Below are 22,463 nucleotides of genomic sequence, written 5' to 3' on the forward strand. Positions count from 1 at the left end.
TGATCACTTTAGAGAGACAGGCTATAGTGTGAGGCTAGCCCTCTACCATCACCCTGGCCCTCCTGCTCCTGTCCAGGAATGCTACAGCATCCTGTTGTCTGAACCATTGAGTGGCACCTTCGCTCGAGGCAGATGCCAACTCACTTCTGTGTGCATTCATATTGTATGAGTAGTAAGTGGTAGAAGACGTAGGCATGCACCCCAGCATCAAAGCAGTTGTTGCTGTGTTTGGACTTAGTACAGTTTGGATCAATCTTTGCTAAGCAGTATCCCAGTTTCGGCAGCTAGTAGGTGGCCTTTGTGATATGAGAGGCTTGATGAGGAACGTGCTTTTGTACTTTGCCTCTTGATGGTGTATAAGAATTGCCTTGCTTGTTCAGCCCAAGGTCCATGAGGCCCAGTGTTCTGTTTCTAGTGGCAGCCAGCCAGCTGCTTGGGAGGCACCCAGGCGGTACCCAAAGGAGATTCCCTTCCCTGGTTACGTTTACCCCCAAGCAGCTGGTTTTCAGGGTTATGCTGCCTTTGAACATGAAGACTCCTTTTAGCCATCACTCCTCAGAGCCACAGATACTAATTTTCCATAAATGTGTCAAGCCCCCCCCCCTTTTTTTTTAAGACAAGTAAGCTTTGGCAAAGAATTCAGATGTTCATCAACGAACTCTTTTTGGACGGTGCTGGTTGAGTGTTCGGGCACATGCTTTGGAAGCAGAGGGTCCCAGCTTCAATCCTTGGAATCTAGTTAGAACCATCTGGGAAAGACTTTGGAGCCTGAGTCTTTGCAGACAGCTGCAGCCAGTTGGATTAAACAGTACTGGGCTCGATAGACTGGTGGTTCGACTCAGTCATGAGGTGGCTTCATATGTTCCAGTTCACCTTCGCATTTTGCCAGTTGTGGTGAGATACGTGCTCTTGCCATCTCCCTGAGAGACACCATCCTCGACTACAGCAGTGTGTCTAGGCCTGCCTCTAGAGGGCATTGCCTCTCCATCACTCCCGGTGCCCTCCTGTGAGCAAGGCTCCCTGTGGGTAGCTGCGGCAGATTCCTTGTCATCTAGGAACGGCATCGTGTTCCACAAGGTTCCCGGAAGAGGGTTATGCAAACATGCTTGGCTCTAGAACTCAAGCTGGGAAAGCTCAGAAATAGGCCATCCAGGACCTTCTAGTGCCAAACACTATTCAAAGCTATTTATCATCAATGGTTCTCAGATTCATTTAGCACTTTCCTTTATAGCTTGGCCTGAGTTTCAAAGACACTGTTTAATTTAAAAAAAATTTTAAGAAGAAATCTTTTACTGCAGAATCTGGCTGACCCCAGGTCAGTTCCAATGTAACATTTTCTAGCCATAGAATGGATTTCCTATAGCTGCATATATGTGAAAGAGGAATAAAGGAGCACACCCTCTCTGTCTGAATATTGATAGAAGGCAAGAAACTATGAAGAACACTTGCTGTAGCATTTATTGACCTAGAAAACTCGTTCAGCAGCCTTGGTTGGGCTAAAAGAAATACTATGTTGCCGAAGATGGGAATAGACCACCCTTCCCAAATCTGGTGTCCTCCAGATGCCAATGGCCATGCCGGCTGGGAATTATGGGAGTTTTAGTCCCAACACATCTGGAAGGTGTCAAGTCAGGGAAGGCTGTAAATGGACTATGAGGACAGAAGAGAGCCAGTGTGGTGCAGTGGCTGGAGTGCTGGACTGGGAGTTGGGGGATCCGGGCTCTAGTCCCCACTCAGCCATGGAAGCTCACTTGGTGACTTTGGGCCAGACTCTCAGCCCAACCTACCTCTCAGGGATGTTGTTGTGAGGCTAAAATGGAGAGGAGAAGGATCATATACACTGCCTTGGGTTCCTTAAGGAGGAAAAAAGGCGGGATATAAATGTAATAAATAAATAAATAAATAAATAAATAAGAAAGAAAGAAAGAAAGAAAGAAAGAATCATGAATGTTATACAGAAGCCAGATAGCTGCAAAGTAGACCTGGCCATTAAAGTTCATGGGAAATAAATAAATTTGGTCTAAATATAATGAGTATAAAGCATAGATATTTGTGACAAATTAAAAACAAAAGACCTTGTTATGGTGGGTGATACAAAATGGGGACAAATTAAGCAAACATATGAATTTAACTATCTGGGAAGCAAGATTAGAGGATGAATGATCTAGGTAAGGAATTTAATTACGCTACAATCAACATGTGAGGCCCTGCTCCAGGTTCCTCCTCCAAGGGAGGTTCAGAGGATGGAAACAAGGGAGAGGGCCTTCTTGGTGGTGACCCCCCAGTTGTGGAATGTGAGGCCTGCCCGGTGACAGCATTGTCAACGTTTCAGCACTACACTAAGACTTCCCCAATTCCCAGGCATTTGATGACATATGATGGGCTCTTCAGTGCATCAGTTGAAGTGTTTATGGTCGCCACTGATGTTTTAGCTGTTTTGTGGGGAGGTGACTTCTGTGGATAATTGTTCTTACTTGTTTTAAATTTTGTATGTTTCAATCTTGTTGTAAATTGCTTTGAGCCTTTTTTGAAAAAGGTGTAAGAAATCACAACAGCGATGATGATGATAATAGGTAGACATTTATATTTTAAAAATTACAGAAATATATTCCTCTTAATTTTTTATACAGTTACAATTTGTGTTCTTTCCAATAAGATATAAATGGAGCCCATTTTTCTGCTGTCAGTGCATTTGAAGAATGAATCTTATATGTACGTTTGGCCATTTCAGTGATCATAAGTGCCTTCATTCCTTAATTGGTAGGTAAAGTTACTGATGTGTAGTGTCCAGCATAAGCCTTCTTAGCAACTAGAAAATTTTAAAGTAAATAAATCTGATGGAGAGTTGAAGATTGTCCTCAATATGATTTAATGGCAAAAGGTTGGATCCAGGATCTGCTTTCTGCAAGAGGCAGGAGTCTCCTTGCAGGAAGGCCCTCCGACCAATTTCGGGGGATCATTCTACCTCCAGGTCACCCGATTCAGCAGGGTTTTCGTGACTCTCTGTCTAGTATCTTCAGGGGGGGAGGGGCTGCCGTGAGGGGGAGGGGATGTCCACTTCTGCCAGCACAGTTGATCCAGCATAAATCTGGATCCAACCCACTGTCGGTGTATCTAACCTAATAACAGCCCCCATAATTTGAGAAACAGTAGCCAATGCCTGAGCGTACTATATTTGAGTGTAGTTTAAAAATGCACTGAAGTTAAATCGAATCAGTGTTTTCAGCATCAGAATCTGTCGGTATGAAATACTTCATTTAGTTTTGTTAAAATGAGGAACCAATGATAGATTAGCTGTCGTTGTGCTCCTGTTAGCTATAGCTGACTTAAGGTCGACTTAGTCAGAGTATACAAGTGGGGGCTCACAGCAAAGAGTTGCCATGTATCCCTGGTGTTTGACTTTCATAATTGATGTATATAATAAAGAAAAAACACCCCCTTTTCCTTAGGTCATTGTTTAGCCTCTGAACTTCCCAGAGCATCTGTTGCCAGAGCCTAAGTTAAATTCCCAGTTTAGCATGCAGGAAATGTCTTGCCTGAAAATGCCTAAAACTAAGGTGGAGAGTAACCTTGTGAACAAATCTTCATTTCTACTCAAGTAATCAAATTGCCAGTCACCATCAAATCCATGCATCTAGAAACAAGGTATCTTAGGGTGCAATCCTGTAGGATTGTGCCCTTACCTAGTTAGGAGGTAAGGTCCAGTCTTACTCTTTGGACTGAATGTAGAGTTATATATAATTCAGGACTAGAAATTGACAGAATTAACCTTTTCCTATGCTTATCCAGTTGGAAAGGAAAAATCACCTGTCCATTTGCCCTTTCTTTGTGTTATTTGGCTGAAGCTTGCCCTGCATCTTGGAAAAACCACCTGGATCTGACCAGCCCCGTGTAATATGGACAACCTTGAACCGAATTCGCACGGGTCATGGTAGATTTGCAGATGCCCTTTATAGATGGGGCAAAACAACATCATCAAATTGTGATTGCGGGGCTGAAAAACAAACTATCCAACACATAGTGACAGAGTGTCAAAACCGAGCCTACAGTGGAGGCTTTGCTGATTTCCTGGCTGTGACAACTGAAGCAAAAAACTATATCTGTAACCTAGACGTACGTTTGTGATCTTCCTGTCTATATTTTATATTTCATATTTATTATGCTCTATGTTTTTATTGTAACGTGATGTGAATGTGCCATACGATAAATAAAATAAAAATAAATCTCTAGCCTAAAATCCTGCATTTAAAATGGGGTTTTCTGTTTCTGTCTTAAATGCAGGATCATGACTCCCTTTTTCACCTGCTTCCTTTTCCTCCTCCCCTTTCCCCCTCCTTCTCCCCATATCTGAGTCTTCCATTATCTTTCATTGATCTCGCTCCACTTCTTGCCACTTTTCCTCTTTTCAGGGAGGAAACTGAAGCGGAACACAATGGGGTAATTTGATAGCTCATTATTTGCGATCTATTTAAAAACAGAACAAAGGGCATTTAGTGAAGGAGACAAGGCGTCATGTGAAGAGCCCGCAAACTCTCGTGAAGGAGCAATCTTAATCGCAGGGTAAAAGCTCAGTGTGAAGGAGCCTTTTATCAAGCAAAGGATAGCATTCAGTGGTTTTGAAACACAGATTTGCTGTAGTTTATACCCAGCAAATGGCTGGGGTGGCCAAGGAAGTCATAATAATGCACAAGAATTGGGAAGGCACAGACCGTCTATAAGAAGAGCTGCCTTTCATTAGGAGGAATGAGTTTACCTTTGAAACACACATCTATTGAAACACACGTTGAGTACAGCTCTATATGGATGTGAAGTTTGGGCAGCAGGTAAAATGGAAGAGAGGAAACTGGTGGCGTTGAAATAATGGTGCTGGATAAGAATGTGTAAAGTGAACTGGATAGAAAGGAAGGCAGATGCAGAAATGTTGGAGAGCATCCAGGACTGATGCAAAGCATAAAGAAGAGGCGATCAGGCTGGGGCCACCGTTGTGCTTGCTGGACTCACCAAGGCAGATGTTCTGCTGCCCTCCGGCAAGTGTGACGAACCCCTGGCTTCTCAGCCGTGGGGCTGGAGAGAGAGAGGCAGGGATCATTCATCTCTGCAGTTGTGCTGTGGTTCAGAGGTGCTCAAAGTACCCTTACAGTGCAGGAGTGGGGATGATTTCCACCACCACCTCCAGCTCCAAGGATGGGGGAGAGCTGGTGTGTGTTTTGGCACCATGTCTCAGGAGGGCGAGAGCAAAGCCACCAGTCCAGCCTCCCTCTGCCCCCTCCAGCCTTTTCCTCTTTTCACAGAGGGAACTCTAGCGGTACACAACGGGGTAATTTGACAGCTCATTATCTGCGATCTATTTAAAAACAGAACAAAGGGCATTTAGTGCAGGAGAGGCCTTGAATGATCATGGTGTCATGTAAAGAGCCTGCAAACTTCCGTGAAGGAGCCATCTCAATCGCAGGATAAAAGCTCAGTGTGAAGGAGCCCTGAACCAACAAAGTTTTAAACACCTTTAAGGTGCAAATCTATGCATGTTTGGACAGAAAAAAAGGATTGCTCTTTCTGGTTAAGATCCCCGAACCCCTTAACCTTGCAATAGTTCAAGCTAATTTATTATTAGTGTGTACAAAGCAGGGGGGATGATTGAAATCTGGACTGTTCAATTTGACATGGCATTATAAAGTGGTTACCACATATGGCTGTCCCTGGCCACTGCTCTATACTCCATCTCATCTCCTCCCTTTGCTGGAGCAGAACCAAGCTCAACTTGCACTACAGGGAAGGGATCTTGAGGAGCAGTAGTGAATGAGGAATGCCCAGTGCTTCCCTGCTCTTCCTCTTTCTGCCCATTTTCTTCTCCCCCACATTCCCCGTGGAAGGCTGCATAGTTGGGGCAGGGGGGGGAGTACCCAAAGGCCCCCCCCCCCACCACCAGAGAGTCAGCCTAGAGGGTATTGCTTGCTGGGCCTCCCTTGACTGGCTAAGATTTCAAGAGGGGCCACATTGCTTCTGCTATAGAGAGCTCTGCACCAGAGTGCGCTACTTTTCTGGTGTGCTCTCTACTTTTTCTAGAAACAGCCCTGATTCCTGAAAAGTTTCCATTGATCCCAGACAGGTCCTTCCCACACTAAGACCATGTAGTGCAGCTAAGGACTGTAAAGTAAGCGCGATATTATTTCTTTCGTGTTTTTCAGCGTACAGAATGCTTAGATCTTCACAACAATCCTGTGAGGGAGATTAGGTTGCAAGATCATTACTTGTCCAGTGAGCCTCATGGCTGAGCTATTGGGTTCATCACAAGCTATTCATTGGGTTCATCACATTGTGTTACTTTCATGCACGGAAATCTGAAGGAGACAACCAGTGACTTCACTGTATCATAACTATGTCTGTTTTGCAGCTAGCCGCTGTCCTGGAGTTGCTAGAAGGCGCTTTCTATGGCTTAGACTTGCTGAAGCTGCACTCTGTCACAACGAAGCTGGTGGGTCGAGTGGAGAAACTGGAAGAGGTAAGATGGGGTTTAGGGGTGTCTTGGCCCTGGCCCTGTGCCTGACATGCAAACATTAAGCAAGTCCATCACGCCATGCCCAAAGTTCACCTGCCAAATTTATCTATGTAAGGTTGTTTTGGAGTTTGGGCCAGAAGAAAAGGTGGTAAAGCTGCCTATGTATAATCAGACCTAGAGAGCAGAATGAGAATGTAACAGTTGCATATACAACTATGTTGAAGCTGGTGAATGATGTACTTACTGAACATGCTGAGAACCAAGGATAGTAGGAATGGAAAGAAACATCTTGCTAGCTGGGGTGTAAAAAAATGAATAAATCTTATAATCACAGCACGGTATAATCCAACTAAAGTTGAGCTCTTCTAAGTCCCATGGTTTTCAGTGGGAGAGTTAAACATCTGCTTAAGGGTGCAATCCTATGCATAAAGAAGTCCTACAATTCCCAGCTTTCCCCAACCAGCATGGCTGGCTGGGGAATGCTGGGAGTTGTAGGACTTTTTTTGTCCAAAAGTGCATAGGTTTGCACCTTTAAGTATTTAAGGCGTTGTTGGTTCATGCCTATAGCTTCTGTTTGCTGGAATATCACTATGCAGAGCTGCTGCCCCTTTTTCCAGGAGAGTTCCTGTGTTTTTAACAGGAAAAAACATCAGGAAAAGATTCAAGAGTTGAATTTCTGTCTATCGTACAACTGTTACAGGCAGACCTGGCAGCTTTATAAATATGAAAGAACTGCCTGAACACCAAATAAACCCCCCCCCCAATCACTCTACTTTACTGCTAGTGATGGTAGGAGTGTGTGGGTGTGTGGGTGTGCGTGTGGGGGGGTCCAACCATAATCCTTATTCAGACATGGGAAACGGCTTCAGATCTGTTAATTCTAGTTCAGTGGCTTCCCATTCTAAGTGCTCCCCCTTCTGAATTTAATTTGCCCCTATTATAGTTGGATTTGATCTGGTTTAGGTCCAATTCACTAATGTAGGGACGAGGAACCAGTTTGAGGTGGAGGGGTGAATTTCCCCCCACTGGGCCCTCTGCAGGCCAAATGACATTGCTGGGTGTGGCCACTCCCACTGACATATCATAGAATCATAGAATAGTAGGGTTGGAAGGGGCCTACAAGGCCATCAAGTCCAACCCCCTGCTCAATGCAGGAATCCAAGTCAGAGCATCCCTGACAGATGGCTGTCCAGCCTTGTCTTGAATGTCTCCAGTGTGGGAGAGCCCACCACCTCCCTAGGGAATTGGTTCCACTGTTGTATTGCTCTAACAGGACGTTTTTCCTGATGTTCAGACGGAATCTGGCTTCCTGTAACTTGAGCCCATTATTCTCTGGGATGATCGAGAAGAGATCCTGGCCTTCCTCTCTGTGACAACCTTTCAAGTCCTTGAAAAGCGCTATCCTACCTCCTGTCAGTCTTCTCTTCTCGAGGCTAAACATGCCCAGCTCTTTCAGTCTCTCCTCATAGGGCTTTGTTTCCAGTCCCCTGATGAATTAGGAAAAAACATTGTTAGGGACCTCCTCTGCCAAACTCCTGTTTGCTCTCCCTGTTCGCTCACTCCCTGGGAGCTTGCTTGCTTGCTTGCTTGCACAGCCCTTAGACCAGCTGGAGCAGCTTCCTCTGCTCTGCTCTGCTCTGCTCTGCTCAGCTCGGAGATAGGAAGCAGACTAAAACTCCCTGCCCACAAGCTGCTTGGCATAATCAAGCCCGCCCCCCTTTTAACTCTCTCCATGCCCAGAGAGTCCCTGGCCTCGTGCGGCACCAATGGAGGTGGTGCGCGCCACATGAAAGGACGTGCCGGAGCTGGGAACAGGGACTGCTCCTTCCAGCGCCAGCTGCGTCCCCGGCTTGGCCTGCCCCATACCTCCCCCGCTTGGGATGATCCCACGCTAGCCAGAACTGGTGGAAGTTGCAGTGCAAGCCCAGCGCACCTGGAGGGCACCAGGCCCGGGAAGGGTGGAAGGCCGCGTGCGGGAGCAAGAGTAGAGGCCTCCGACGGGCGGCGTGGGGCAGGGCGCACATGAAGCACAGGCATGCACCTGTGGCATGAGAATAGGGGCGCGGCCTTGCTTTCGTCTCTGAAATGCTGGTGGTGTGGTGGTTCTGGCTCATGGGGACAATTCAGGCTAAGTGTAAACGCATCACTGCGACTCGTATCTGTGCCCTCCTGTAAATCGGAGGCAATGGCTACTGATGAGGCCCTGAATTGTGGGGAAATGCACTCTGTTTTCAGCTGGCCTTCTGGGATGCTGGGAGGGGGCTTGCCAATTCTGGACACCAGAAGGACTCCCTTGTTCTGGTAATTTAAAAAAATGCTGGGCAGGGGAAAGGGGGTTAAGGACTTTCTTGCTGGAAGGTGTGCAATAAGGGGTGTGCACAACCTTTGAACATTCTTTCTTCCTCTGGCTGGGGCCTGGGGCTTGGGGCTGGGTCATCTTTGCCTCTGCATACAGCATCAGCACTGCTGATCATCATAGGCCAAGCTCTTTTGGGAATGGAGTGGAAAGCAGGATCCCAGCCACCTTGGGTCCTCTCATACTTTCCCCTTACAGACTATATTATCAAATACTGAAACTCTTCTGTGCATAAATTAACTTCTCTTTTTCCCTGTGCCCATTCCAGGAAGTGTCTAGAAACCTCACCAAGGAGAGCAAACAAAAGAGACAGAATGCGGACGAAAGGTTGCAGGAGGCAGATATTGAAGACAAGAGGAACTCTTCCAGCACCATCTCCAACAACCTTGCAGACATCCAGAGTTCCTTGCAGAGGGATGCTGCAGCAGCATACACTCTCACTGAGGTGAAGCCTGCACCCCCTTTTTTAAATACAATTTCTGTGCTACCCTCCTCGCAGCCCTGAGAAAAAATGTAAAATTCTTTTCAGATAAAACTGGGGTTCTGAGGATATCAGATTCTTCCTGCTACCAGATTTAAATCTGTAGCAGGCGAGATTATTTCTTTTACTTGAACCAACTAGCCTTAAAATACAGACTAAATGTGTATCTGGTCCAATAAAAAGGTATTGTTTCACTTCCTCTGTATTTCTTGTTTTGCATTTCTGGTAGATATTTGACACAGATAATTTCACTGGACCATTCACTCTTTATAACAGATTGAGAGTGGAAATAAATATTTTAGTGGCAAATCAGTGCTTAATGGGAAATGCAGGGGACACTTATGAGGAGTGGACCTGTGGCGGGGGGGGGGACATTTTCCTGCACCCAGAGTCCCAGAGCAAATGCCCTCCACCATGAGCCTGCTTTTCCGCCATCTAGGTTTGTGACCAGATTTGGAGCTTTAATGAGGAAATAAACCTTAAAAAACAACTGGGGAGGGGGCAGTGTTTGCAGGCGACAACTGGCAGGAAGGGAGTATTTTTCCCCCATGCCCAGATTCTCTTTTGGAAATCCCCCCATTAGCCCCAGTTTGGAATTCTTGTGCTTCCGTCTTAACATCTAGATCTATCTTGAATAGCTAAAGGAAGGGGCCTGGAGGTCACAGTGTCAAGTCAAACTGAACTCAACAACAGCTTTTCCTTCTGGATCAGCAAGTCCTGCTGTCTCTTCCCCCAGGCTCCCTTGGTGAGCTTTCTAGCTGAAGTCAGCACACTCTGTCCAGAAAGAGAGGAAACAGGGATAGCCAACCTAAAAAATGCTGGATTAAGAGCTTTTCTATAGGAGGCATTTATTGTGTGCTCGTCATTCTTTACTCACAGTTGTTTACAGGTTCCTTAGACAATGATGTAACCCTCTAGTTTTGCTTCTGTTTTTTAAGAACACTTTCCCACATTTTTTTTAGAGCAGGGAAAATTGAGTATTATTTGGGAAAGCGAAGAAAACGAATTTTCCTACTTGTGTAATTGCAACATTCAGCTACAGCACAGCATCACCTAGAGGATATGTAGCAGAAGACAGGAAAGGAAAAGCTCTTTGTATACAGCTCAGATCTCAATTCTGCAACAAAATCAAATGTAGATACAACAAAATAACAGCCTTGTGTAAAAAAGCTCTAAGAAGCCACAGGTGGAGGTTTGTTGTTGGAAAATACTTCCTTTCGGGAAACAAACAACCTTCAGATGGTTTGTAAAAAGAAAATCTAAAACAGTGATTTATAATCTCCACATCTAAAAATGTAAAACCATAAATGTAATCACTAAAAGCAACTGCAGACAATCTAAACATTAATGATCAAAGATCAGCTTCCCGCAGCTGGGAGGAATAGATATGTTTTAACTTTCCTTTAAAAGGTGACAAGATGTGTTGCCATTTGATTTGAACCTCTCAAGAGAGGGAATTCTGTAACCCAGGGGCCTCTGCAAAAAGGCCCTGCTCTTACTGGAGGAGAATTTGACCTCTGCAAATTATTATACCTAGAGCAGAGCCTCATTATCTGCTCATAAAGCCCAGGTGGATGGTGACAGCTCATAGGCGAGCATCACCATAAGCAAGAAGCTTAAAACATTGAACAGTATTGCCCGAATGCTGTCAAACGGTGGACGGGTGGAGCACTTAGTTCGTGAGACAAGAAGTGACGGGGCATAGCTGCCCTGGATGTGTGGGGAAGCTGGCTGCAATTGTTTAGCGGCGAGGAAAGGACATGAACAGAGTTCTAGGCCTTTGAAAGGGGGTCTTGCTCAGAAAAGGGTTTTAATTCTCTTCTTAGTCTTAATACTCTGGTTTTTATTCTGTTGTTGTTTAAATTGTGTGTGGGATTTTGTATTTTGTTTTGTAAATCACTTTGGGTTTTTTTACTAGGGCAAAAAGGAGGCATAAAAATATTGAAAGGGAGGGAGGGAGGGAGGGAGACAAACAGACAGACAGACAGACAACCACTGCCTTAGATAGATTTGACAAGGGGCTAGACAGATTCATGGGAAAGAGTTCTATCGACAACTGTTTGCTGTGAAAGCAAAATGGACACACCTCTGAACTCGTTTTTGTGGCTGGGGAGCGGGCGGGGGGGACACAGCTGGGTGGGAGCAGGTTGCTGCCTTCATGCCCTGCTTGTGGGTTTCCTGGCAGCATCTCCCTGGCCATGGTTGGAAACTGGATTAGAGAGATCTGATCCAGGACGGCTGCTCTTATGCATGTGTTTCCCCTGGCAACAGTTTAACGTGCTCTTTTGCTTCTTAAAGGAAAAATATGATGAGGTTTTCCTGCATGATGAAATGGCTGCTGAACAGATCAGCTCTGCTGAGTCCTTGCGCTACGCACCCCCAGCTCCAGGAACAACGAATACAAAATCAGCCTTGCCGAGAAAACTCCACGTGAGGAGCCGGCCTCCCTCCCAGCTGGCCACAATCCGAGGAGTCACTTACTACAAGGCCAAAGACGCTGAGACGGAAAACGACCTCGAGGAACGTGAGTTGTGGCTCCCAGCATTTCAGAACACTTTCCGAATTCTGGACGCTGCACTCCTAATAAAACGCTGTGAGGCAGCTTGGCCTGATTTGCATTTGTTATATTCTGCTTACATCACTTTGGATATCTTTTTTTAATGCAGTACGTTAAATTTTGCTCTTTTGATAGGGCAGGAGTTCTTAGGATGAATAGAAAAAGTGGGTGCAGTCGGGGCAGTAAAGGCCAAGGCAGCCTTCCCCAGCTTGATGCCTTCCAGATGTTTTGGACTTCAACTCCCGTCAGTCCCAGCCCCGGCACAGCCAGTGGTCAGGAATGCTGGGGTTTGTAGTCCAAAACATCTGGTAGGCACCAGGTTGGGGAAGACCAGAATCTGCATGTGGGCAGAACACCAGCTGGGCCCTGCTGAGAGAATGCGAGGGGATTGTCGCCTGTTGTTTGCCTCAGGATGCCCAGGTGGTCTACATGTTTCTGGCACTGTTTCCACCCACACTGTGTTCAGGAGGGAAGGGTGGAATCCTTCTCCTTGCTCTGTCTTTCACAGAAGAGGAACCTTTTAGCGGTGACCCGATTGATTTGCTGATTGAGGACCAACTTTTGCAACACAACTACCTGCTGCCTATTCCCACGAGAAAGCCACCCCCCATGGAAGGGCTGCTTACCCACCAGAGCATTGAACTGACGGAAGGGCCTGTTACCAGCACCACGCCTACTGGAAAAGACGCCCCCGCGCCCACGACCGAAGCAGCAGAGCCACCACTGTCCTCTGCCACCGTGCCTCCCGCTGTCGAGCCAACGCCCGCATCTACCTCATCAGCGCCCCCTGCTCCCAGCAGCCATTTTTCAACCCTTGAGGCCACAGCCGCTGCTAACATTTCTGCAGCCCCTGGGTCGGTGGGCGAGGGCGCCACACGGACGATGAAAACCGTGACTCGGGCTGCCAGCCAGGCGCCCCCAACCACGGTAGTCCAGAATGCAACCACCACAGCGCCGCCTGTCATCAGAGTGGCCACAGCCAATTTCCAAGCACAGGCAACAGCTGAGCCTAGTGCAGCTGCCACAGCCACAGTGGTGACCTCCCCAGCCACGGCGGTGACCTCCCCAGGCCCTGCCAGCTCTGGCCTCACAGTCACGCCCAAACATGGCCTTGATGAGGAAGATATCAGAAACAGTATTGGTGAGTTCGCTTCCTCCCTCCTTATCATTTATGCAACTTAGCTATAACATGTGGGAAACACATGACAACAGTGTTCCCAGGGTGAGGCGAGAAGGCTTTGGGTGCTAAATATATTAGCTGCTATGAAAATAATGTCAAATTATATAATGTGCTCTTGTCAGTATGGAATAACTGTGGTTTCAGGATAGATGAAAAGCCAGGTACCAGCTTACGAAGAGGCTTAGTGAGGGCAGCAGGACAGGCATCATTGCAGATATTGGTACTATGTCTGCAGCCTGACACAGTAAAGTCCATTCAACTGCTGGCATGGGAAAAGAAAATTGGAGATACATGAATTTGGACAGCAGTATAGCTTGTAGCAGGAGTCTATCTGAGCAGCAAGAACTTGGCATTTTAGCACTTCTATCCTTAAAGCCCCCTCCAGCAACCATTCTTAGTTTGTCTGAGTGCTGGTGCTTGTGGGAACGGGGAACTTGGGCCAGGTGTAAAAATAAGTAGTTATCACACTCACCTCTGATGCCTTTGGTAGACTGACTGAGGGTTAACAGGAACTGTAATACCAGCCCCTCTAATACCAAACTTATCCGATTAAGGGCCTATCAGTTTGGAAGACAAATGAGGCCACCAAAAAGTTAGGTAAATAGATTCTACATATTTAGAAGACTTGCTAGGAATGCAGAAGTATGTTCATTTGTACATTTAAAATAAACATAAAAATTGATCTGAACCAGAATAAGAAAGAGAAATTCAAAATTATGCCGTATATGAGACATGGCCCTGCCAAATGAAATTAGGCGGGTGGCTGTAAGAGGCAGGGCTTTCTTGTTTGTGGCGCTCCACTTGGGAATGCCCTCCTGCAGGGGGCTGGGCTGATGCCCACGTTGTTTTCTTTTTGGTGCCATGCAAATATTCTTTTTCTCTTAGGCATTTTAGAGTGTAGTTTCTAGTTTTTACAGTTCAGATATGCCTGCAGAGTGCTAGAATGGCTACTGTTATATATTTTATCTTATAATTTCTGTTCTGTTGTTATGTTCATCATTATTATTTGCTGCTGTGCTTTATTATCAGGCCAGTGCAAGGACACCTTGTCTACCATCTCTGGGCCTGTGATCCAGAACACGTACGGGCGGAATGAAGGTGCTTGGATGAAGGACCCAGTTGCCAAGGATGAGCGCATCTATGTTACCAACTATTACTATGGCAACACCTTGGTGGAGTTCCGGAATCTGGACAGCTTCAAACAAGGTCTGCCCTGTGCTGTGGACTGGAGTGGCTCAGCACTTGGCAATGGGGAAGGTTGGGGGGTCTGGGGTGGATCCTGGAGGCATTTGGAGCATCCTCAGCAAAGCTATGGTAGGATACGGAGTTGTCCCAGAGCATGTGCAGGTAGGAGTCTAGTGGAACAGAGATGGAATGTGTGGGTGTAAGGAGCAGAGACTTAGCAGTTTTGGTGATGAAATGGGTTTGGGAGCAGAAGTCTTAGAACCCTGTGATATGGAAGGGCTAAGGGACCCCAGAATGGTCCAGCACAGCTAGGATTGCCCACATGTACCCAGAAGAACACTCTTTCACCCATCCAAAATAGATCAGGCAACACTGTTAAACTGACTGGGTTTGGGCGTCATGATAACCCATGCTGGCTTAATTAACCCATCTTTGGTTATTGTGTTGTCTGGAGGTCACCGTGGGTTATTTTGGCTGGCTATAGAGCTGTGCGGAAAGAGTGGTCAAAACCGCTGCCGCTCTGCTCTTCGTTGGCTTAGCGCTTAGAAACATGTTAAAATGACCAAGCCAGCAGTGTAAGGGGGGGGGGATGAGCAGGATTGGGACCAAACCTCGTAGTCAGCCTCTCCTACTCAGGAGGCACCCGATGCATCATCAGAACCCAGCGCCCTGGCACTGACAGCAGCTAAAATCCCAGCAGCTAAAATCCACCAAAAAGGGGGTGATGCCTGTAATATCTTGGGGGTTTGCAGGATTGGGACCAAACCTCATAGACAGCCTCCCCTACTGAGGAGGCACCTGATGCATCATCAAAACCCAGCACCCTGACAGCAGTGCAAATCCAAGGTGGCTACAAAAGCTTGAGGGTTTGTAGGACCCGGACAAAACTTTATACGAATTTGCAGTTGTAGTGATGGGAAGACGTTAAAGCCTCCTTGCCAGCAATGGCTATGAGGAGAATTGTGCTTTAGCAAATGAGCATTACATCTCTTTCCCCTTCATGGATCACTGCCTTGTTGTGGCGAAGGGGCTTGCGTAACTCAGTGAAGCCATAAGCTATGCCGTGCAGGGCCACCCAAGACGGACAGGTCATGGCGGAGAGTTCTGACAAAATGTGGTCCACTGGAGAAGGAAATGGCAACCCACTCCAGTATTCTTGCCAAGAAAACCCCATGGAACGTATCACAAGGCTAAAAGCTATGACGCTGGAAGATGAGCCCCTCAGGTCGGAAGGTGACCAATATACTACTGGGGAAGAGCAGAGGGAATTTCCAAGTAGCGCCAGAAAGAGTGAAGCGGCTGGGCCAAAGCCAAAAGGACACTCAGCTGTGGATGTGTCTGGTGGTGCAAAGAAAATCCGATGCTGTCAAGAACAATATTGTTTAGGAACCTGGAATGTCAGATCAATGAAGCAAGGGAAGCTGGAGGTGGCCAAACATGAGATGGCAAGACTGAACATTGACATCTTGGGAATCAGCGAACTCAAATGGACAGGCATGGGCGAATTTAATTCAGGTGACCATCATATCTACTATTGTGGGCAAGAATCCCTTAGAAGAAATAGAGTAGCACTCATAGTCAACAAAAGGGTGGGAAAAGCAGTACTGGGGTACAATCTCAAAAACGACAGAATGATCTCAGTACAAATCCAAGGCAAACCATTCAACATCACAGTAATTCAAGTCTATGCCCCAACCACTGAGGCCGGAGAAGCTGAGGTTGATTGGTTCTATGAAGCCCTACAACACCTTCTAGAACTAACACCAAAAAAAGATGTCCTCTTCATCATACGGGATTGGAATGCTAAAGTAGGAAGTCAAGAAATCACCAGAATAACAGGCAAGCATGGCCTTGGTGTACAAAATGAAGCAGGACAAAGGCTAATAGAGTTTTGCCAAGACAACACGCTGATCACAGCAAACACTCTTTTCCAACAGCACAAGAGGCAGCTCTACACATGGACATCACCAGATGGTCAATATCGAAATCAGATTGATTATGTCCTTTGCAGCCAAAGATGGAGACGCTCCATACAGTCAGTAAAAACAAGACCTGGAGCTGACTGTGGCTCAGATCATGAGCTGCTTCTAGCAAAATTTCGGCTTAAATTGAAGAACGTAGGGAAAACCACTAAACCATTCAGGTATGACCTAAATCATATCCCTGATGAATATACAGTGGAGGTGAGGAATAGATTTAAGGGATTAGACCTGATAGAGTGCCTGAGGAACTATGGACGGAGGTCCGTAACATTGTTCAGGAGGCAGCAACTCAATCCATCCCAAAGAAAAAGAAATGTAAGAAAGCCAAGTGGCTGTCTGATGAGGCTTTACAAGTAGCTGAGGAAAGAAGGGAAGCGAAAAGCAATGGAGAAAGGGGAAGATATATCCAACTGAATGCAGAGTTCCAGAGAATAGCAAGGAGAGACAAGAAGGCCTTCTTAAATGAACAAAGCAAAGAAATCGAGGAAAACAATAGAATGGGAAAGACTAGAGATCTTTTCAAGAAAATCGGAGATCTCAAGGGGCATGATAAAGGACAAAGAAGGCAGGGACCTAACAGAAGCAGATGAGATTAAGAAGAGGTGGAAAGAATACACAGAAGAACTATACAGGAAAGATCTGAATGTCCCTGATAGCCATGGTAGTGCGGTCACTGAACTTGAGCCGGACATCCTAGAGAGTGAAGTCAAGTGGGCCTTAGGAAGCATTAGTAACAACAAAGCTAGCGGAGATGACAGTATTCCAGCCGAGCTATTTAAAATCCTAAAAGATGATGCTGTTAAAGTGCTGCACTCAATATGCCAACAAATTTGGAACACTCAACAGTGGCCACAAGACTGGAAAAGGTCAGTTTACATTCCAGTTCCAAAGAAGGGCAACGCCAAAGAGTGTTCAAACTACCGTACAATTGCACTCATTTCACATGCCAGCAAGGTTATGCTCAAAATCCCACAAGCCAGGCTTCAGCAGCATGTGAACCGAGAACTACCGAAAGTACAAGCTGGGTTTCGAAGAGGCAGAGGAACTAGAGATCAAATCGCCAACATTCGCTGGATCATGGAGAAAGCAAGAGAATTCCAGAAAAATGTCTACTTCTGCTTCATTGACTACGCGAAAGCCTTTGATTGTGTGGATCACAACAAACTGGCAAATTCTGAAAGTGATGGGAGTACCAGACCACCTTACCTGTCTCCTGAGAAACATGTACGAGGGACAAGAAGCAACAGTAAGAACCAGACATATTACTCCCCTGGAGTAATTGTGCCGGTTTTTGATGGTGGATCAGGTGCCTCACGAGTGGGAGAGTTTTGTCCAGATCCTGCAGACTTCCAGTGCTTTAGAGGTGAAACGACACCACTGCTCAGGTGGGAGGACCGCAGCAGGATGGGGATGCGGGTTGGGTCAAATTACACACAGGAGCTTAATAAGTAATTCACAGTAGCTTATTAGCCCCGTCGTGTGGCGGGGCATCGTGGACTATTTAAAAAATAAGCTACTGTGAGTAGCTTATTAAGCCACCATGGGCTATCGTAACATCCGAATATAGCGACAGACTTTCTGTGGCTGAAACCAATATTTGCAATCTGTCAAAATCTCACATTTTCAATGCAAAATTTGAACGTGAAATTTTACTTCACATTTTGAGTGCTCTAGATGTATTGGTATATCCTTTTTATTTTAGCAGTGGTCAGCTATGAAGTGTCAAATATTAAGATCAAATACAAATATCAGGGGTTGACTCCTAGGTCTGGATCCAATCCCCGATACTTGGTGTATATTTGGCAAATATTCAAACACTCACAGAGGAGTAATTTTGGAGAGTTAAGTTAATTGCAGGCCTTCCCCAACCTAGTCCTCTTCAGACATTGTGGACTTCAAATCCCATCAGCTTCAGCCAGCATGGCCAATGGTCAGGAATGGTGGCCGCTGTAGTCCCGAACATTTGGAGTGCACCAGGGAAGGCTGAATGAGAGGGTACCAGATCAGGGGTTACAGCTGTAGCGCAGTAGCAGAGCACGCACTTTGCTTGCAAAAGGCCCCAGGTTCTGTCCCTGGGATCTCCATTAAGGACTGGGAAAGACTCCCATCTGAATCAACTCTGGAGAGCCCCTACCAGTCAGTGTAGGCAACCTGGTGCCTTCCAGTTGTTTTGGACTACAACTCTCATAAGCCCCAGCCAGCATGGCCAATGGCCAGGGACTATGAGAGTTGTCCAAAACACCAGGAGGGGACCATGCTGGCTAACCCTTGGTGTAAACTCTACAGTGGCCAGCCAGAACTAAACTAGAGGGACCAGGGGTCTGGTTTAGCAGAAGGCAGCTTCCAAAGTTCCCCTTTGAGCCCCCATAGAAAACAGGCTTGGGATCAAGTGTGTGCTCCAACTGATGATATGATCTCTGCCTCCCAGGCCGCTGGAGCAACTCCTACAAGCTGCCCTATAATTGGATGGGGACGGGCCATGCGGTCTTTAATGGCTCTCTCTACTACAACCGGGCTTTTACCCGCAACCTCATCAAGTACGACCTGAAGCAGCGCTTCGTGGCTGCCTGGGCCATGTTGCACGACGTCGCCTATGAGGAGGAGACGCCATGGCGGTGGCGTGGCCATTCCGATGTGGATTTTGCTGTGGATGAGAATGGCCTGTGGATCATTTACCCTGCCATCAGTTATGACGGCTTCCACCAGGAGGTGATTGTGCTCAGCAAGCTCAATGCCCTCGACCTGAGCACGCGGAAGGAGACCACCTGGCGGACGGGCCTGCGCAAGAACCTCTACGGCAACTCCTTTGTCATCTGTGGGGTCCTCTATGCCGTTGACAGCTACAACAAGAAGAATGCCAACATCTCCTATGCGTTTGACACGCACACCAACACCCAGATCAGCCCACGCCTGCTCTTTGAGAACGAGCACTCCTACACCACGCAGATAGACTACAACCCCAAGGACCGGCTCCTGTACGCGTGGGACAACGGGCACCAGGTCACTTACCACGTCATCTTTGCGTACTGAGGACGCCGCGGGGGAAGGTTAATGGGCCACTCGCACCTTTCTTAGAATTTTTTTTATTGTACAAATCGGAGTAAATGTGGGGGTTTTTTTACCTTTTTTTTTTTTGTGAAGTGGGTTGTAGACCAGTCCACTTGCCAAAGTCAACCCTTTTATTTTGGGCATAACCTTGCTTTTGTTTTTATACTGAATATGCTGCCTCCCATGAAGCAGTGGAAAATATTCATTAGCACCTGCCAAGTGCAGACTTTCAAAGGAAGAAAATCATCCCTTTGCCTTATTATTGTAACACAAGACTTACACTTTGGATGAGAAAACCAAAAAAAGTCACAATTTTTATAATAAAATATCAATGTTGAAACTCAGTATAACCGGAGTCCTGCTGACCTTTCCTTCTGTTGTGGCTTGTCTCCATTGCTTCTGCCTAGTCACATTGCCTAGTGTGGGCGACTGACCATATAGTGCTTCAGGCCCTTGCCCAAATTGCTGTTGCTTTAACTTACATGGCAGTGAAGGGCACAATCCTGTAGTCCCCACCACCGTGAGCAGAGTGGGATGTCGGTTGCAGAAAAATCCTCCCTTGGCTGATGGAGGAAAGCTCTGGGGCTGCCCCACGGGCTGTGCTCTGCAGGTGGAAAGGGCAAAAGCGGGGGGTTGGGGAGGTACGTCAGGGCAGGTTGGTGGGGGGGGAGACTTGGGCTGGTGGATTCAAAGGTCCCTCCTTCCTCGGGCACATCCACCCCTGGAATGGGAGAAGTATTATGCCAGCCCTGGAACCACTGGCAGGGGCAGGGGTGGGGAGGAAAAACGGTCACCCCTCCTGTCTGCCCTGGTGTGCATCACCCCTTCCCAGGGATGTAAGAGACACTTGTTTCAGTCCATGTTTGATCAGGATTTCCCCAGGTCACACTGCCTGGACTGGACTCAACTGTAATCTACGGTTGAAATCTGTACATTTTCGAGCTTGCGGTGTTAGTCGTGGATGACAACAAATTGCGTTCAATGGAATGCATACATTTGAAAAATGTGCATGAAAAAAATGCATGCTTTTGAAGAATACACACAACTACGCTTTAACCAAGAGGAGAAGAATGTGCACATTTCACAACTCATGCATACATATGGAAAAATATGCATGCAAATGCAAAAAGGAAAAAACAGCTTGCAATCTGATATGGACTGGAGTTGGAACGAGCTTTCAGGTGGAATTCGGAGAACTTTCCTGATTCGCACATCCCTGCCTCTCCACCATGGACTCCTCGCCACCCGCCCCATTTCCATAGGATTGTGATGTAAGAAAACCATCTCGTTCTGCTGCCTGACAGCGGAAGCGCACAAGGCAGGACACCTTCTGGTGTTGCTCCCCAATACCTGGCACCACTCAATGTAAAATTCTTCCAAGAACAGGGACTGCAATCAGCTGCTCCAGCAAGAGGAGGGCTGCCCTCTTATGCCATGGTGGCTTTTAGTGAGGGACTTCATCAAAGGCTGTTTGAAACGCTGCATATATAATGTCTACCAGATTTTTTGTATGTGTGTGTCTTTGGTTATACTCTCTAAGAACTAGAAACAAAAAGTGAAGCACAACTTCCCTTTTCAGAAGCTATCTTTTTTTGTCAAGGCTTATTCTTCTCAATTTTTAATAATTCTTGCTGTGTAATATTTTCTTCCAGTTTACCTGGGGCAGATGTTAGGTGACAGGTATGTAACTTCTTGTGGTCTGTCCTGGATCTTTTCTTTTTTAAACTCAGCATTATTTTGGCTGTCTTCCAATGCTCCCTTAGAGACTGGTTTTAGGGACAGGGATTTAAGTTAAAAGATCACCAGTTTCACACTTGACTTCACACTTGTCCTTGCCTACATGTAGTCACATTTGTTTGTCGCTACTTGTCACTATTGTATCTAGTCTTTCAGTGTCAAGAAACATTTAAAGGAGGATCCAGCAGCCATGATATACCTGGAGCTTCAAAATGCTTTTGACAAAGTCTCTCACTAAAAGCTACTGTGAAATAAGGGTATTGGGTGAATGTCCTTAATTTGCCACTTAGTTCTATATCACTACCCTTTGAAATAGTTCCTCAGATGCACTCCCTGAAAACAATTGTTATGGTGTGTGTGTGTATATATACGCAACATCTTCTGCAACGATGACTGATGTAAAGAATTCTAGTTTCTCTGCAATTTCTTGTCCTCCTTCAGTATTTATTTTACACATTTGAATGCAACAGTTCTCTTGCATTTGTGGCTGGTTGCCTGCTTCTGATGCCTTTAAAGATGTTTTTGAGTGTCTCTACACAAGGCATTTATTACGCGCTTGTGATTGTTCACTCACAGAAGCTCACAGGTCCTTTTCACAACGTCCTCAACTTCCGATGCCTCTTCCACTGTTTTCAAGCAGGAATCTGCCATTTTATAAAACCCTGAAAATGCTGTAATAAATTGAAATTGCGCAATAGAACAGCACCATCTGCTGGTGGTAGGAATGAAACATATGGGATGGAAACCGGCAAAAACGGGGGTGGGGGGGGAGCGCATGTGTCGTGCCTGTCGCTAAACCTGCGAAGACTCCGGTAGACAAAGCCCTGCTAATGCTGCAGGATTTTTTGCTAAATGTGGAGAAGCCCTTTCTCCTGGTCTTGAATGTACACAATTTGCCAGAGCTTGCGCTTCATTGCTTTCTTCATCTGGGCAAGGCATCCACTCCCAAAAGGAAATCTTGTATTTTATAGCTACCTTGACTTGCCAGTTAACCATGTTTTTGTTTGTACCTTCTCTAATCTCTGGTGTAACATTCTATCTGAATCACTTTCTTAAATGGGATTTGGCCCTTCTGGTGGTATCTTTTAGCTTCTCTTTAAGAAATCTTTTTTTAAGCCCCCTGCCTTCACATTGGTCTTTCTGGGCAAATTTCTACTTGAGTACCATTTAAGATTAAATTTGTATTTATTTATAGAGCACCATCAGCTCATATCTTACAATATTTAACAAGCAAGAAATAAACAAGTCCTCCCAAAGAAGCTGACAAATCTTGAGAGATGAACCATGATTTCATTGTTAAGTGTCACTTGCATGACTGAGGGCAGCTCCACACATTGGCCTGGCAATGACTTTTGTCAGAGTCGGCCCACTGAAATCAATGGGACTTGGTCATGACTAATGTAAGTCCCATCGATGTCAATAGGTCTATTGTAAGTATTAA

At 46.2% G+C, this 22,463-nt stretch overlaps 1 protein-coding gene across 1 annotated transcript in view; it reads left to right on the plus strand.

The window, feature by feature from the left end:
• OLFML2B (olfactomedin like 2B) overlaps window positions 1-19,628 on the plus strand; it is a 33,082-nt gene extending 13,454 nt beyond the window's left edge. Inside the window, exons 3-8 of the mRNA XM_084851142.1 lie at window positions 6,392-6,499; window positions 9,121-9,297; window positions 11,632-11,857; window positions 12,399-13,031; window positions 14,100-14,276; window positions 18,666-19,628. Of these exons, the coding sequence (XP_084707268.1) occupies window positions 6,392-6,499; window positions 9,121-9,297; window positions 11,632-11,857; window positions 12,399-13,031; window positions 14,100-14,276; window positions 18,666-19,267 (1,923 nt within the window). The 3' untranslated portion in view covers window positions 19,268-19,628. The remainder of the gene's footprint in view (window positions 1-6,391; window positions 6,500-9,120; window positions 9,298-11,631; window positions 11,858-12,398; window positions 13,032-14,099; window positions 14,277-18,665) is intronic.
• Window positions 19,629-22,463: the final 2,835 nt, after the last annotated feature.

Source organism: Heloderma suspectum, chromosome 4, assembly GCF_057233095.1.
Source record: "Heloderma suspectum isolate Gila_16-S chromosome 4, 16-S_ref, whole genome shotgun sequence".
NCBI lineage: Eukaryota > Metazoa > Chordata > Lepidosauria > Squamata > Helodermatidae > Heloderma > Heloderma suspectum.